The following is a 16491-nucleotide window of genomic DNA, read 5'->3' on the forward strand; positions in this document are numbered from 1 at the left end:
TTCTATCCCCAAACCGCCGCAATCCCGAACGTACCCAAATACAACGGACCGCGGCACCTTCAGTCTTCAGTATGACGATGCCACAGTTGGCGGATTTCCACCAGAAGAGTCCTAGGTTTTACTTGACTGTTGGTTTTCTTCTCTGGAAAAGCCTCTTATTCTCGATATCTCGACTAAGCCCTCGTCCCGGCTATGACACCTCCACAACATTACTGGAAGGCGTCAGCGACTCCAGCCTGTTGTCCCTGGTTAGATGGGACGCGATCTACTTTACCGAAGCCGCACGAAGAGGCTATGTCTTTGAACAGGAATGGGCGTTCAGCTGGACCCTAACGAGGGCAATGGCTTTCCTTGCAAAGTGTGGTGGGCCTCGCTGTATGTGGATGCAGGTGTACTGACGCGTCCAGATCTTGAATTTGCCGGAGTGCCACCGGCCACTGCTCCAGCATGGGCTGGCGTGTTGATCTCCAACGCCTCGCACTTTCTGGCAGTTTTATTGCTGCATGAACTGTCGCTGAGAGTCTTTGGACGGGGCCAGAAAGCCGCAAGCTTGGCTCTCGTCACTGCTGGGCTACACATTGTGTCTCCGGCTGGACTTTTCTTGTCCGCACCGAATGCAGAGAGTCCGTTCGCCCTCTTTCATATCCTGGGCATGTTTTCGTACGCGGAAAGCTTTCTGTCTCGCCGGAACGGGGCCATCATGCGGAGTGACTTGTGGCTCCTGCTTTCCGGTGCGTCTGTTGGGGTGGCTGCCGCGGTCCGGAGCAATGGCCTGATCAGTGGCTTCTACTTTGCGTACAGCGCTATTTTGTCAGGGAGCCAAGCCATTCAAGGCGGGGTTTCTGTCATGCAAATAAGACAGCTTGCTGTCATAGTAATCGCAGGGATTTTGGTCGCCCTGGGATTTATTCTACCCCAGATCGTGGCTTATTGGGAATATTGTGGCTTGGAATCGTATGAGCAGAGGCCATGGTGCAGTGCAATGCCGCCTAGCATCTACTCATTCGTGCAAGAACACTACTGGTAAGCAAGACTCAGAGAGAAAGGCTTCTTCCGCTAATGGCCCAGGAACAACGGTCTATTCCGGTACTGGACTGTGTCAAACATCCCTTTATTTGCGCTGGCCGGCCCTATACTTGCAGTCATGGTTGTTTCCTCGGTATGGGCTTTCAACTATCCAAGAATCAATAAGACGGCGCTGGAAGAGAAGAGGCCTGTGGTGAACGCTACAACTGTACTACCTATATTTGCGGCCCCACAAGCGTTCGTCGCTGTTTACATTCTAACCGCTGGACACGTGCAAATTATCAACAGGCTATCGTCGGGTTACCCGGTGTGGTATTGGTGGATCGCAGGTTTGTTGGACAAGTCTTCCAAAACTGAAGCATGTGGCTGGGATGCACCGAAATGGATCACAAGATGGATGGTCATGTATGCCCTTATTCAAGCGGCCTTGTACTCTAGCTTCTTGCCGCCTGCCTAACTGCAAACAGAGCTAGCATTTCACCCAGCACGTGTAGATACACATGTGAATAGAAGACAAAGGATTTTATCAAAGTATTATGGTCTATGAGTCCCTTGGCTCACATCACCGCCACTCTGTTCCGCGTACCGCAGCTCGGCGCGGACGTCCTCGGCGGCGACGAGTACCCGGCGCCACTGCTTCATGAGCCCGCCGTCCGGCAGTACTTTAGCCGGATCCAGTACGCGCAGGCCGAGAGATTGAGACGGGAGAGAGGGTTTTATCACATGGTGGGATAGACAAGACTGTTAGAACTGTAGATATCTAAGCCTTACGGAGTATTTGTTTGATAAAAGTAATACTAGAGATTAAACCAAGATATAAGACTATAGTCAATTAGGATTCTATCAGTAGGAGCAAGAGGTGGAGCTCAAGAAGAGGTGATTCGATTCGATGGCGTTGAGTGTGATGGTGAAGGCATCGAGGATGTAGAAACGAGGCATGTATGCTGGCGCTAGGCCCAAAGAGGCAACCCCTGCGCCTGGGGCTGCAACAGAATCTACAAGAACACCAAGCCTACAGTTGAATTCAACCGAAATTTCGGCCTGGATGTTTACAGGAATATTGAATTCTGCTATAAATCAATATGATAGACTTAGTCGAACCGGAACATCCGGTTGGGCGGGTCACCTGACAACTTCGTATCATCGCCAACTATGGAACTCTTCTCCATACTTCCTCCTCCATCAATTATACCATCGACATGTCCCTCGCTCGTGCCAGACTCAACTGGGAGACAATTGCTCATACTCCAAAGCAGATCCTCACGGCGCCTCGCCCCCAAACACATCCTAACACCACCTCAAGCCTCAGTCCATCACCACAGCTTCTCCACCCGCCCTCCCATCCAACCCCAAATGGCACCAGCATCCCCTTTAACCAGCACCATACCTCCCTCCCTACCAAAAGATGTATATAACTTCTGGTTCCAGCACATCAAAGCAGAGGACAGCCTCACGCTCCCCAGCACAGACGACGTAAAAGTCTGGTTCACACGAGACAGCAACTTCGACCATGCCTGCGTGTAAGCGTTCCCCTACCCACCCAAACCACTCCACAATCCCTAACCCACTCCAGAACACAATTCGGCCCCGCCCTAGAATCAATCAGAGCGGCCTCCCCTACAGCAGACCAACTCCTCGACCTGGTCCAGCCCTCCGCAGCGCAGGACTGGCTCGGCCTCGTCCTCCTGCTGGACCAGCTGCCGCGCAATTGCTACCGCGACGGCGAGGCTGCCGCCGTCTTCGAGGTCTTTGACCCGCTGGCGCTGGGGGTTGCCATGCGCGCCATTCAGGCTGGTGTGCCCACCTCCCCGGGCGTGAAGTACCGGCTCGCGCTGCGCCAGTGGTTCTATCTGCCGCTGATGCATTCCGAGGATATGAAGATCCAGGAGCTGTGCGCGGAGATGTACCGCCGCATGGCGGCGGATGTGGACCGGGCGGTTGACGGTGCGGGCGCTGAGGCTGGCTTGAACGGCGAAGAGGCGGCGTGTGCCTCCGTGCTGGCCAAGGACCCCGATGCGGCGCGGACGTTGTGTGCTCTTAACATCAAGTTTCAGGATATGCATAAAGATATCATCGCTCGGTTTGGGCGGTATCCGCATCGGAATAAGGCCCTGGGGAGGGTGTCGACTCCTGAGGAGGACAAGTTTCTCCGGGAGGAGAATCAACTTGCTTAAACGTTCCACTGGTGGTACTATTGATGGTCTTGTTTCCCCTACGTCGACATCTACACGGCCTAAAGATTGTCCGGTATCGGTAGTCTTAGTATAGTAGATCTTCAATGACTCTTAAACCCAAGGCTTCGCCGCAAGATTCTCCGTATAAAGCCATTCTGGTATCAAAACGAAAGAAAAGAAAGAAATCGGTTCACGATCGCCAAATCGACACTTCGATCATTGCAGTATGTACTGACGAAAGGGAATAAAATTACAATCCAAAACGATCCACCATCGAGTCGGCGACTGTTCAAGCTGATGGACTCCCGCGCGGACTGCTGCCAGGCTTCTTAACCAGCCCTGCGAAGAAGTTCGCCAGTGCTTGGTTATGGGCTTTCTCATCTGTCGGGGACGACATCGTGTCCTTTCTCTGAGACCGACTGGCTTCTCTCTCCTGTAGTTGGTCACAGTATTAGCGCAGCTCGGTAATAAGAGGTGCGAGACTTGGATCAACTCACTTTAAGTTTGCGCAGCATGTCATCAGCATCCACCTGGATTCCTCCCATGTTGAACTGAACAGGGCCTATGTGTTCATTCACACGCCCGTTATCTTCAAGCGGAGACATCTCCAGTTGTGGAACTTGCTTCGCCGCTCGGTCCTTGTCGTCTTCCGCCTTCAGTTTCTCCAGGACCTCGAGTTCCTTTGTCAGGAAGCTCTGCATGTCACTGGTTTCGATCTCGATCTTATTACTGCTTTGTTGGCTGCCCGGGTGGACCATGGAGGTATCTCGTTTCGGATCTTTAATCGTCTGTTCGAAGATCGTCACCGCGCTGGACCGATCATCCATCCCGCTTGGGTCCTCCTCGGGTTTATCATCAGCCGGTCCGTTGGTTAAAGGCTCTGGCAGATCCTGGATCTCGATGGACCACGCAGTCGATACACCTTCCATGTCGAAGCCTTCTCTGATAATCCGGATCTTGCCCCATGAATCCCAGTTCGATGGGACAAGGATCTTATCGCGATCAATGACGTTGTGCTTGAGTGACTGCCTCTTCAGGAGGGAGTGTATGCCGAGAGAAGAGTGAATGAGGCTCTGGAGGGAGTTTGCAAGGAAAGGGGTTGTATAGATGAGGGAGGCGCCATCTACCTAGGTTAGTATCCATCCTGAATACAGCCAACGGGATCATACGTTTGAGAAGGATCGTTCGGAGGAACTGTAGAATGAAATCGAACTCCTCTTCATGCCAGCCGTGGTCTTTCTCGAGCTTTTCGATCTTGTCTGCCTGTGGTACGAAGAAACGTTAGCCAAAGTGTTCCAGTGACTTCTTCTTTCCAACCAGCGCTCTCCGAGCTCAATCACATACCCCTTGGCATACGACACACATCGGGATGCCTAGACCTTCGTCCCATTCCCCTGGACCCAGAGGCATTGTAACCGGTCCACCGGACCCCGACAGGCCTTGGGCGCCTGCTGCGTCCATGCCTCTCTTCCGGTCTCGCCACTCTGTCATCATTTCTTCCATCACGATCTTCGTCTCGTCGTCAAGGGAGACGAGCACATGTCGCAAGAGGCGAACCCATTCTCGAAGTCGCCGGACCCAGGTCCACGGGTCAGACCAGTCTAGCAGGATGACGACCAACGTTTCTGGGATAGATTGAGGGGTGAGGAGCGGCTTAAGGAGGGGAGCGAAGGACAACGAAGGCTCAGAAAGGAGGTATGCGGAGACGCGTGCCAGAGTATCTTGAAGTGGAGATTAGCCAAATACGCACAAACTGCAGTCAAAGCGACTGTATGGTACAACATAGAGGAGGGATATTGTTACCTTCCTGATCAGCATCCAGCACATCCTGATACGTATATCCCAGTGCAAACTGGTTGGCGACAGGTGGCACCCTCCCTTTCCGCTTCTCGTCCGATAGACTAGGATCCGAAGGGTTGGCGGATAGGGTATCTAGGAATTCTCGTTGACTCTCAGGCGTACCTCCTGGGGATCAAGACATGTGGTTAGCAGCATATCCCCACCGTGACGACGCCTGAGACGCGCACGAAACCTTGACCAAGACCACAAAATATGCTCATACCTAGAATCAAGAGGTTCTTCTCAGGCAAGCGCTTTCCATTTGCCACATTATCCAACAACGACGACCAAATGTTCTTCTTGGGGCCATCTTTACTAGACGGACGGCTGTTGTTTCCTGCGCCGAATCGGGATCCGGGAATTTGCGTTGAAGTCGACATTGTCTGCCAATCTCGACTAAATCAACCGTCGCTAACCATTCCAGGTAGCCTCAAAACAAGAATACCTGCGTTCCGGGTTATAGGACGCGTTCTGTGCAGGCGGTCTGACTTGGGCTCGTGGAGCGGGAGAAGGAGCGGAACTGGGTCAGGGGAGGTGTAGGATATCGAAGCAGATCGCAGACACGATACCGTCCTAGCGAAGATAGCGCCCTGAGAGAAGGAGTTTGATACTTGAACGGTTCTGCGATTTCGGGGTTTTGTGGACGGTGTTCGGCGCAGCGGTCAGAGTAAACAAACGCAAGCAGAGCAGTCGGTAGTTGGGAATAATAATAGTGAGGGCGTCGGCGGGTGTGGGACCTCCCGCGGAGCCAACCTCAGATATGGTGACCTCTTCTCCCTTTCCACTCGCCTCAACTTCAGCTTCGCTTTTCTCCTTTTCCTTATCCCTCTACACGTCTGGAATCGCTCATTTCATCTTTTGACAAGACTTGTATTAGCTTCCTGGTCCATAAAGGAGCATGAACTCAATCCGCCAAATCCAGTCGCTCAACAAGCGCGAACTGGAAAATGCTGTGTAAGTGGCGCTTGCTTCAAACCTCCTACACTTCATCAAACTGACATTTATCGTCTTATTATAGCCCCCCGGAAGCATCATGGCATGCCGACTATCGTGACACCGCTTACATCTACATCGGTGGCCTCCCCTACGATCTGTCGGAGGGTGACGTCGTGACAATCTTTTCGCAATACGGCGAGCCCGTGCATGTGAACCTGGTGCGCGATAAAGAAACGGGGAAGAGTCGTGGCTTCGCGTTTTTGAAATATGAGGACCAGCGCAGTACCGACCTGGCGGTGGATAACCTGGGTGGCGCGACGGTCTTAGGACGGATGCTGCGCGTCGACCATGTGCGGTACAAACGACGCGACGATGAGGAGGAGGGCGACAACGTCGCAAGATTGATGGGCGACACCGACAACAAGAATGCGGGTGACGGGGATACGGACGATGAGCGGAGGCGACGAAAGAAAAGACGGACCAGTGATGATGAGCCGCGGAGGAGGCCACTTCTCAAAGAAGAAAAGGAGCTGGAGGAGCTTATTCGCAATCATGATGATGAAGACCCCATGAAGGAATTTCTCATCGAGGAGAAGAAAGAGGAGGTTACACAGGCCTTGGAACGGCTGGAGAGGGAGGAAAAGTCATCCAAACGCCGAGATCACAGTCGCGAGAGGTCAAGTCGTCATCATAGGTCTCACCGTCATCACCGACGAGAGGACGACCGCTCCCGAGAGCGCGAAAGGAGACACCGCGATCGCAGGTCCCGGTCCCGGTCTAGGGGTGACAGGGACAAGAGGAGATCCCCGTCCCGGAGAGATAGAGACTACAGAGATAGGACACCGGTTGGGTCGCGATCGCCCGAACCAAGGCGCCATCGGGATAGGGAGGAGCGGTATCGTTAACTAACCGAACGAGCAAGTCTTGTTTTATTAAAAATGCGCTAATCGGGAACTATTCTTTGTGTCGCAATCCAAGACCGTCCTAAAGATTCTGCACGGAGGTCCATCATGATGGAATCAAAAGCGAGCAGGGCGGCCATTAGCTCAAGTTGGTTGTGACGACCGCGGTCCTGCTGGTAAACGGTCCTGACGCCCGAGGCTGTTTCTCTCAGATAAGCTGCGCTATCTGTCACCACCGCAGCTTAGACCCAAGCATTCTTGCTGGGTGCTGTACAGGCAACTGCCTGCAAAACCAAAGTACATAGTTAGTATTGTGAATACACGAGATATTGACTCGCTAATCCAAATGCACTATCTGGTCAGCTCCCTAGATACCGTTTCCAGCCATCTCTTACACAATAGCGCTTGCCGTCGTCCCCCTCACGGAGGACGAACCTCTCCCAACGGCCATCTCTTCCGGACCCGATCACAAGGATGGTCCGGTCATCGAGCCAGCCTATGACTCCTTTTAGAGGTCGCCCCAGCGTGGTGCCCAGGGGTGGCACGTGAAGTAAACCTGTTGGAGATTCCTCGCCCATTTCAAAATGAGCACTGGCAAAGGAGTAGACGTCGGAGAATACTCTGGGAAGCAACGGAATCTTCCCCAGGATGCCCCATTTCTGGTTCAGTCCTTCTTCGGACGGAGACGGGCTGCGGTGCGCAAGCGCGCGGGGGTGTGGAAGGTCAAAAATATGTAGGGTAGATTTGTCTGATGTAACCGCCAGCAAGTTGTTGGAAGGAGAAATGGCCAGGGAGAATATTACTGCTTGGTCGACCCCTCGGCGTAGTTCAGCCATCTTGGCGCAGTTGCTGGTGGAGAATGCTCGTACAAGTGTACCCTGGCCTTGGTGTCAGTCACACAAATGAAGGAGAGGAGCTAAGTTGATCTATACCACTTCGCTCGCCGTTGCCAGCACCTCCCCATCGGGGCTCAACGCCATGGCCCGGAGTGGTGAACTATGAGCGGGGATGATGCTGACATTGCCGGTTTCGAGTTCGACCAGCTGGACCTGTCCAGCCGATCGACCGGGGAAGGCAATCAATTTCTGTCCTAGGCAGGCCAGCCCCATGGGGTTGTCCGTCGTTTCGAAGACGGACAGTTTCTGAGGTGGGGTTGAGAAAGCGAAAATGTGGATACTGTTCAACAAAGCAACGACAATGCGTGACTTGGACAGACGGACACCCAGGACGGAGGTGCGGAACTCGAGAGTGATGACTGCTTTCTGTTTGGCGTCATCCCAGATTACGAGCTGTCAATGATGTGAGCGAAGTGCTTCAGCGGGGTGATTAAGGCGATTCAATCAATCCCACCTTATTCTGGGGGAATTTGGGTTGTCTTCCTCCACCGACGATGGCCAAGTAGTTGGACTGACCGATCATTTCAACCAGCCCGATCCCTGCATTGAAGTCTGCCATATCACCGGCGTGATGAGCGTGGAAAGCAATGGAGATACTAGCAAACGAAGGGACGCAGCGTACCTCGTGATACCTTGAGCTCACATGGGTTTGTATTGAAGACTAGACAGCGATTCTGTTCTCAGTCTTGTTACTCCATAAAAGAAAATCACCGGGAGAGGTTGCGAGTGGGGGAGTTTGGTATACTAGAGCGACTTACTACAGAACCCGGTGTCTAACCCGACGGAAAAACAAGTGTTGTCATTGTTAAAGGCGGCGGAGAGAGAGAAAGGACCGACCGACTCATCGATCACCTGGCGAGTATTCATGGTGGGCGAAAAGACGCCATGCGATGGGAGAGATGCGCAGGTCTAGAAAGTCGCGGGGATCTGCATTGAAGTGATCCAGGCAAAAGAGTGACCTCATATAAGAGAAGTCAGGTGATTCTCAGGCTTTGATGCCTCAGGCCTGTAGAGCGGTAAATACGGCGGGCCGCATGAGAGACCCACTGCAGGAAACACCGATTCAACCCCTGAATCGACGAATCCGTGGTACAGTGCATTGTCTCCGGATAGTATGGAGATCATTTGAGGTATGAGTGTTGATATCCAAGCATATTGAAATATGTAGAATTAACAGGAAAAAGTACATAATTTAATCAGACAGAATTGGTATACCAGTATAGCTAATCATCAAGTACCTACATCACAATCATCGTATTGTAAGGACATGCCTGTGTATTGAGATGACAGTACCAGGAACCCCGATGGTCCGTGGAGAGCCAACTGGAAAGTCCTTGGTAGTAGGACAGGAGCGAACGTCGACAGGGGAAAGGAGCAGAAATACCAATACAGTACCTTGCACAATACGGCCAATCTCCCCTTAGCCTAAGTACCTTACAGGTAACTTTTCCCCCCTAAGTAGCTGTCCACTGCGACCACCTCAGGAGAGCGCCAACTCCATCTTCCATCCCATCCATCCATCTCTCTCTCCATCATTCCAGTCTTCCTCCTCCACCTTCCCTCCTCCATTCTTGCCTCCGCCGCTCGCTTCCTCCTTTCTCTCTCTTCATCTTCAACTCCAATTGCCTTTTCTTTTTCTCTTGCCTGTTTGTTTTCGTTTCTCGCTCGTGCTCCCACCCCCTCTCCTTATTTTAGCCCACCATGTCGTCGGCTCTCAGCGCGGTATGTGCCTTGTCTGCTTCCCCTTTCTGCTGCTTCTCTCCCCATCAATGCTCCTCATCGTCATGATTTGCCATGTCCCCTCCATTCCCCATGCTCTCCTTGAATCGAGATGTTCTCGCCCACCTCCCTCCATACTTGATCAACCGTCACTAATCCCAATTCAAGATCCGTCGCAAGAAGAATGTCAAGAAGGGTATCCAGTTCTGTGTGATGGTCTGTGGTGCCAGCGGAACCGGTACGTATCCATAACCCGCTTACTTGTTCATCTCCGTCCAGAAAGTTGACCCAATTCCTCTCGCAGGCCGTACCACCTTCGTCAACACCCTCTGCGGAAAGAAAGTTTTGGAGGGCAAGGATGCTGATGATGCCGCCAACGCTCATGTTGAGGAAGGTGTTCGCATCAAGCCTGTGACGGTTGGTAAGTGTGGATGACTCTAATTGGAATCAACGTCGCCGATTGCACGAGTACTGACTGTCGACCCCCTGAAGAACTCGAATTGGATGACGAAGGCACCCGGATCTCCCTTACGATCGTTGATACCCCGGGATTCGGTGATCAGATTGACAACGAGGCCAGGCATGTATCCCCTGTCCGCACCAAGGATTCCTCATCCCGACGGTACTGACCGTTGATGCAGCTTTGGAGAGATTGTAGGTTACCTCGAACGCCAGTACGATGATATTCTCGCCGAAGAGTCACGAATCAAGCGAAACCCCCGTTTCAGGGACAACCGTGTCCACGTCCTGCTTTATTTCATCACGCCGACTGGCCATGGTCTGCGCGAGCTCGACATTGAATTGATGAAGCGCCTGTCCCCTCGTGTCAACGTGATCCCGGTTATCGGCAAGGCCGACTCCCTCACTCCCGCCGAACTCGCTGAGTCCAAGAAGTTGATCATGGAGGATATTGAGCACTATCGCATTCCGGTCTACAACTTCCCTTACGATATCGAGGAGGATGATGAGGACACCGTGGAGGAGAACGCCGAGCTCCGGGGACTGATGCCGTTCGCCATTGTTGGCTCCGAGGACTTTGTCGAGATCGATGGTCGCAAAGTACGAGCCAGACAGTATCCTTGGGGTGTGGTCGAGGTTGAGAACCCTCGTCACTCCGATTTCCTGGCAATCCGAAGCGCCCTCCTCCACAGCCATCTGGCTGATCTTAAGGAAATCACTCACGACTTCCTCTACGAAAACTACCGTACCGAGAAGCTTAGCAAGAGCGTTGACGGTGCTTCTCCGTACGTGACCCTTCACCTCACCTATACATGACGGTCAACTAACAAATAAAAAAGTAGCCAAGATTCTTCGATGAACCCTGAAGACCTCGCCTCCCAATCCGTCAGACTGAAGGAAGAGCAGCTCCGTCGCGAGGAGGAGAAGCTGCGCGAGATCGAACTCAAGGTGCAGCGCGAGATCGCCGAGAAGCGTCAGGAACTGTTGGCGCGCGAGAGCCAGCTCCGGGAGATCGAGGCACGCATGGCACGCGAGGCCAGCCAAACCCCGGCCGAGGGTGTGAATGGAGAGGCCTAATTTATCGACCCCAGTTATGTCGGACGACTGACTGTCTCGATGATTATGTGGGGTTTGCGCGATTGTTACCGGCTGTGCCAATCTAATGGAGCCATGGGGCACAGCAAGTGTAACTGTTTCTTATGGGGGTAATATTGACTGTTATATTCACGTTAATAGCTTTTCTCGTTTGAAAGGGAGGGGAAAGGAAAATGCAACATTTCCATTTTCTTACCGACGTCTAACTCCTTCCCTCCTTCTCATTTCTGGGGAGGCTTTCTTTTCTACGGACAAGAGTGATGGATTCAGGCTGCCGCTCCCAACCCTCTCTCGGTTTTTTCTTTCCTTTTCTTTGACTTCTTGATGTCCTTTTTCAATGTCCCCTTTTCCTCCCGGTTGTGACGCTCGGGGTCAAGGATAGCATCTTTTAATCATTGACAGCTGTCACTGGGATACTCCTGCATAAATTCTCCTTCCTTATGCGCTTCTTTTTCTTCCCCCTCTTGTGTTTGTTCGCGTTTCCATCAATGACACCTGTCCCAATCTCAGCAGCGCAGCAAGATTCCCTCTTTGTCATTTGATCTTTTGTGTGTGTGTGCTCTCGTGGTCTTATGTCTTTGTCTCTTCTATCATTTATGCTTCTAGTCGAATAGTAGTATATGAGGAAGAAAAGTCTTAAAAGTGCACGGCCTGCATATATGGAGTAGTTGAATTGTGTAGATGATCGTCGTACAGAGTGCCTGTGGTCGATATATATTTTGCTGATGGTACCCATGTACCACCGCCTAGTCTCCTTGACTAGTCACATTGGATAAAATACTTCGCAATGACCGTAAGAACACCGCCATGGCCATGTTACTCTGTGAAATGTAATGGTTTAAGAGTAGTATTGATGCATGGGGCGCAGGCATCATATTTCTTTCAGCTGAAAGAAGCTTATGCCGCCTCCAGCTTCTCAACATTCGAACCTACATCTCCTCCAGAGTTCCTATAGTCTTGCATGGGCGAAATGTTCTTGATTTTACGTGAGATAATATGGAAAATGCAATCAGATTGAAGTCAAAAGGGTCAGCACCAGCTTTCCCACAAATGGTAGATAAATGCTATGTAAGAGCTTGTAAGGATTCAAGCGGAACATACACAAAGGTTGTGAGACACGACAACCTGAAGAGGACCTGGGCGCGAGAGGAAAACGAATAAACAGGTGGTATTTGCGCTTCATTGTACACAGAGGGAAATGGGCAAATGACAATGATATAGTAAAGGCTGATCTGAAACACATCGGACAAACATGAAGGTATTAAAGGACGTGAGAGAAGAGCAGGCCCAAAGCATGGAGCTGCTGTCGAAAGAGAAAAAGCGAAATGAGCCCTCCGGAGGTACAGAAAGCTCTGTCTAGTAAAGAGATCAAAAAGGTTTGAGGCGAAAAGTGACAAGTACCGTCCATGTATGCTGACCTAATGCTGTGGCTTGTTCCAGAAATCCAAGCTCGCGACGACATCTTCGCCTCCCTCTTCTTCATAAGCGTAGAGGATCTAACTCAATGTCAGTACGGCAGTCAAGGTCCCACCTCGGGGGTTGCAACATACCTCTCTAGTAGACGAATGTAACATGCGAATGTTCTTTCCAGTCATGATGTGGATCAACTCGGCAGTTTCGATATGGCGAATTTCAATGAAGTTTGGTTCGAATGCGAGGATATAAGGATATGACAGCGCGAAGGCGTTGGGGTTGCCCTCCCATGATATCCGCCAGTCCGGGCGCGCACGCCAACCATTCCGGTTGACAAAGAAGGAGAAATCGCTGTAGTTGAGAAGGAATTCTCCATTCATTCGCTCGATGTGAATAGGCTTGACGTTCTCCTTGCGAGCGACAAAGTCAAGGGAGGTGTCGGCCTGATCGAGTAGGGACTGAGTCTCGGTGGTCTCGAGACTGACGACCTCGAAACCACGCGAGCAACCAACACAAAGGGTTGATCGAAGGAAATGGATGGAAGAGGATTCAGCGGGAATATAATATTCCTTGAAAGGCTTCAAAGTGTCTTGCCCACTCTGGAACATCTTACTGACCGCCGATTTCTTCTTACCCTTGGCGAGGTTGTCCATAGGCTCGTAGACCTTGATTGTACTCGACAATCCCGAGGTCTTGACAGAACACACAAGATGACGGCCCAGACCGATACCGGCTTTGAAGAAGTTGGCATGACCTTGAATTTTCTTGGGCCGCTTCGCTAATGTATTCTGGCCTTCGCCGACGTCAAGAGCTTCCATTGGATAGGAGAAGAGGGTCTTATTAGACAAGACCAGGAGCAGTTGATATTCTTCCAGAGTATCCATCTGTGTAACCTGGCTGGCGTCAAGCACTCGCCTAGGCTTCGCAGATTTATCTTTGGGCCAACGATCCGAGAGGTAGATACCGCTGTCTGTGCCGTACACCAGTTTTCTGCCACCGTCAATCGGAACAAGACAGTTCACTCGGTTGATTGACGTGAAGAAGTTCGCGCAAACCACGGTCTTGTTGTAAAAGTTGCTGTTGCGCTCCCGGAGCTTCCGTTGTTGCTCTTCCACCAGTTCGATGAATTTCCGTCGCTGGGTTGGGGAGGTTGCATAGAGCGTTTGTTCGTAGCCCCCCTTTCCGAGATGCCGGAAGGTGATCGGAAGACCATCTTTCGTAGTCGGAGGGTTCACGGGTGCCTTATTCGCCAGCAGACTAGACGAAGGCCGTTTGGCAATTCCAACCCGTGGAATAACCTCATCCATCTGGGCAATAACCAAAAGCTCCAACGGAATTGGCTTCCTATAAACGCGGTACTCCTCTCGCTTATTGATAACCTTGATCCGGACAAGAAGAACAGCATGGTCAAAGAGATAGGCAGTCACCTCGGAACTGTCTGTTGGCGTCTTCTTGAATCCCATCTTCGTCAACATTTGGCGATTCTCCTCAGTCAGCTTCAGATCGACATAATCCCCGGGGCCGAACTTCAGCGCCGCATTGAGCTGCACCAGGTTGAAATGATTCTCAGCCCTCCCACTCTCGGTGTTGACGCGGGACAAGAAGTCCTTGATAATCTTGATTGCCTTGGGAATATCTTCCTTATCCGGGTTGCCGTCTGGCGTGTTTTTCAGGACCTGTTCCAGCAGAAGGGGATATCTTGCGAGACGAGTGGTCGGCTTGGTGAGATAACCGTTCAGCTCTAATTTCCTCGACTCCTTCAGGCGTTCGGTCTCTTCAACAAACTTGGCGAACGCGGGGTTGGATGACTTCTCCTTTTCGAACTCATATTTTCCGTAAAGTTGGTTCGCACCGTACTTGATGAACGGATCGAACCGAGGCGCATGTTGCAGGAAAATGTCACCAACTCTGTGTACCACATGACTCTCTTTCTGTCTCGCATTGAGGGCCTCAGAGAGGGCGCTGTTCACTTTCAGGACCTCCAAACAGTTGCCGAACACGGTTCGAATGAATTTCTCTCGTCGGTGCTCAGGAATGGGAGACGTGGTCGCGTTGCCAGCCGCCCGCAAGGGTCGCATCCAGAAATCACGCAAATATTCCAGATCCTTCACAAAGTCACGCTCAGTATACATAATCTCGAAGATGATTTCCTGGCGCTTCTTTTGCTTGTCATCCAACGCCTCCGAGACCTCCTTGGGAACCATGTTGATCCATAGCTTCTGATTGTCGTTGTCGTCATCCCCGTGCAAGCTTCCTTTAGAAGCAGACGTCCGCAACCCCGGCTGGGGCTTGAGGTTTAACCTTGCCTGCTGCTCCAATCGTCTCGGGCATGCGATTGAGTAACAGAGACTGTCCCGAGTACAGGTGGGAGAATAACACTCCGTCAAAAGCGTGAAGACACCGTTCACTTCTGAGCTCGGCGCTTCTTCACCCATGGTCTCCTTGAACTGGTAGAGCTCACCGGGAGCATCTCGAAGTCGGTGGTCGTAGGTCACATCATGGAAAAACTTCTGGGCATCCAACGCGCGACCCAGGAGGAGAGACAGGTTTCGATCATTGGTCTTGATGATGTGGGCAATCAAATCCACTGCGTCAGAGCCAGAGAAGGAATTCTGGTAGGACAGGCCGTTCTTCTGCCGTTCCGCCAGGGGAATCTGTTCACGAAACACATCTGCGACACGCGAAAGCAACGCCGGATAAACCAACGGAACCTTACTCCGGCGTGAATTGCTCGAAACCAAGGTCGTTTGAGTGCTAGGCTTGTGAGTCAGCTGAGTCCCGCTGTGCATGCTCATGGTGCGGTCCGGAACGATGGTCGAAGCCATAGACATGGTGCGTGAGTTGACGGATCCATCACTGGGGGGTCGAGGCTGGCTGTTGGAATTGTATGCAGCTGGTTGTTCCGCGTCGAACCGGTTCTGCATGGGCTGAGTCGAACCGCCCGACGGTTGCCTCCTGGCAGGAATTACCCGTCCGGTACTCATGGTATGGGCGTGTTCACGGTCCGTCGAGTAAGATGTCAATGACATGGCACGCTCATTGCCGTGTCTCTCGGGGACAACCCGACCTTGAGCCGTCATGGGGGCAGCAGCATTGTACGGTTGTTGGCGAAATGCGGTGGCGGAAGTGTGATTGAAGCTACTCGCGGGAGGCTGGTACATTGGCGGACCACCCATCCTCGCCATTGATCTCGACCTAAAGGCATCAGAATTCAGGGCCGGGGGCGGCATCGGGCGAGAATATCCCTTCGCATCAGGATACTGTGGGCCGGGCGCGGGGCGAGAGTCCAGCCGCTGAGGTTGCGGGTAGGCGAAGCGTCCTGGATAGGGCCGGGGAGCATTCTGAGGCGGGGGATGCGAAGACATTGTCGCTGTGCCGCCGGGATATGCCTGGTAGTATCCGTTGGGGGGACCCGGAGTATTGTATCCGTTGGGCATGGGACGCGAGGGCGGTGGGGGACCCCGTTGCATTTGAGGATGCGGCACGTGGGAGGTCATGGTGTGAGCGCGATCCTGGGTAAACTGAGGGGTTTGCGAGGTCATTGTTTGAGAGCGTCCCGGTGGTGGAGCCCCACCAAAGATCTCAGAGAATGCGGCATCACGCTGAAAGGAAGATGGATGCCCGTATGGCCGGTAGTTCCGGCCCTGTTGGCCTCCCAGGTCGGCCATTGTCGCTTCTCCCGTCAGACCGGTGTGATTCGAGGAATCGAAGTCGAGTTGAGCTGTCGATGAATCGGCGAACGCGAGGCAGTGACTGACGATGCAGAGGCGTCTTCAAGCGACCCTTGGTGCAAACGACAAGACGTGAGAGATGTGAAAGACGAAATCCAACTCAAAAGGGGGAATCAAGGGTATCGAATCGGGTCGTATAAGGCGTGCAGAGCGTCGCGAGATGGTCGTGGAAACTCGTGGAGCCAGGAGGTTGAGGTGGAGGGAGGAGAGTGGTAATTTATAGGTAATAAGAAGACAAGAATAAAATGGCATAGGAAGGAAGTTAAAAAAAAAAGAAAATGGGAAATGAGGGGATTGGACC

The 16491-nt window shown here is 52.2% G+C and overlaps 7 protein-coding genes across 7 annotated transcripts; 3 read left to right on the forward strand and 4 right to left on the reverse strand.

The window, feature by feature from the left end:
• Nucleotides 1–341: 341 nt before the first annotated feature.
• ATEG_05770 (uncharacterized protein) lies at nt 342–1483 on the forward strand (the record flags this gene model as incomplete). The annotated part of the gene is made up of 3 exons (XM_001214948.1): nt 342–375; nt 408–1023; nt 1069–1483. 3 exons carry the CDS (start codon nt 342–344, stop codon nt 1481–1483), a joined length of 1065 nt encoding a protein of 354 aa, XP_001214948.1.
• Nucleotides 1484–2624: 1141 nt separating this feature from the next.
• Nucleotides 2625–3089, reverse strand: ATEG_05771 (uncharacterized protein; the record flags this gene model as incomplete). The annotated part of the gene is made up of 1 exon (XM_001214949.1): nt 2625–3089. One exon carries the CDS (start codon nt 3087–3089, stop codon nt 2625–2627), a length of 465 nt encoding a protein of 154 aa, XP_001214949.1.
• A 400-nt stretch (nt 3090–3489) lies between these two features.
• Nucleotides 3490–5419, reverse strand: ATEG_05772 (dynein family protein; the record flags this gene model as incomplete). The annotated part of the gene is made up of 6 exons (XM_001214950.1): nt 3490–3633; nt 3698–4323; nt 4370–4463; nt 4545–4921; nt 5004–5132; nt 5263–5419. The coding sequence occupies 6 exons, from the start codon at nt 5417–5419 to the stop codon at nt 3490–3492; spliced, it is 1527 nt and encodes a 508-aa protein (XP_001214950.1).
• A 518-nt stretch (nt 5420–5937) lies between these two features.
• Nucleotides 5938–6880, forward strand: ATEG_05773 (uncharacterized protein; the record flags this gene model as incomplete). The annotated part of the gene is made up of 2 exons (XM_001214951.1): nt 5938–5993; nt 6058–6880. The coding sequence occupies 2 exons, from the start codon at nt 5938–5940 to the stop codon at nt 6878–6880; spliced, it is 879 nt and encodes a 292-aa protein (XP_001214951.1).
• Nucleotides 6881–7236: 356 nt separating this feature from the next.
• Nucleotides 7237–8296, reverse strand: ATEG_05774 (phosphatidylinositol-3,5-bisphosphate binding protein HSV2; the record flags this gene model as incomplete). The annotated part of the gene is made up of 3 exons (XM_001214952.1): nt 7237–7755; nt 7810–8166; nt 8228–8296. 3 exons carry the CDS (start codon nt 8294–8296, stop codon nt 7237–7239), a joined length of 945 nt encoding a protein of 314 aa, XP_001214952.1.
• Nucleotides 8297–9474: 1178 nt separating this feature from the next.
• On the forward strand, nt 9475–11028 carry aspA (putative septin AspA; the record flags this gene model as incomplete). The annotated part of the gene is given in 6 exon segments (XM_001214953.1): nt 9475–9495; nt 9661–9730; nt 9797–9913; nt 9985–10114; nt 10134–10736; nt 10794–11028. The coding sequence occupies 6 exon segments, from the start codon at nt 9475–9477 to the stop codon at nt 11026–11028; spliced, it is 1176 nt and encodes a 391-aa protein (XP_001214953.1).
• Nucleotides 11029–12464: 1436 nt separating this feature from the next.
• Nucleotides 12465–16127, reverse strand: rom2 (putative Rho guanyl nucleotide exchange factor (Rom2); the record flags this gene model as incomplete). Its single annotated transcript, XM_001214954.1, has 2 exons — nt 12465–12542; nt 12597–16127. 2 exons carry the CDS (start codon nt 16125–16127, stop codon nt 12465–12467), a joined length of 3609 nt encoding a protein of 1202 aa, XP_001214954.1.
• Nucleotides 16128–16491: the final 364 nt, after the last annotated feature.

This window comes from Aspergillus terreus, genomic scaffold (genome assembly GCF_000149615.1).
Source record: "Aspergillus terreus NIH2624 scaffold_8 genomic scaffold, whole genome shotgun sequence".
NCBI classification, from domain to species: domain Eukaryota; kingdom Fungi; phylum Ascomycota; class Eurotiomycetes; order Eurotiales; family Aspergillaceae; genus Aspergillus; species Aspergillus terreus.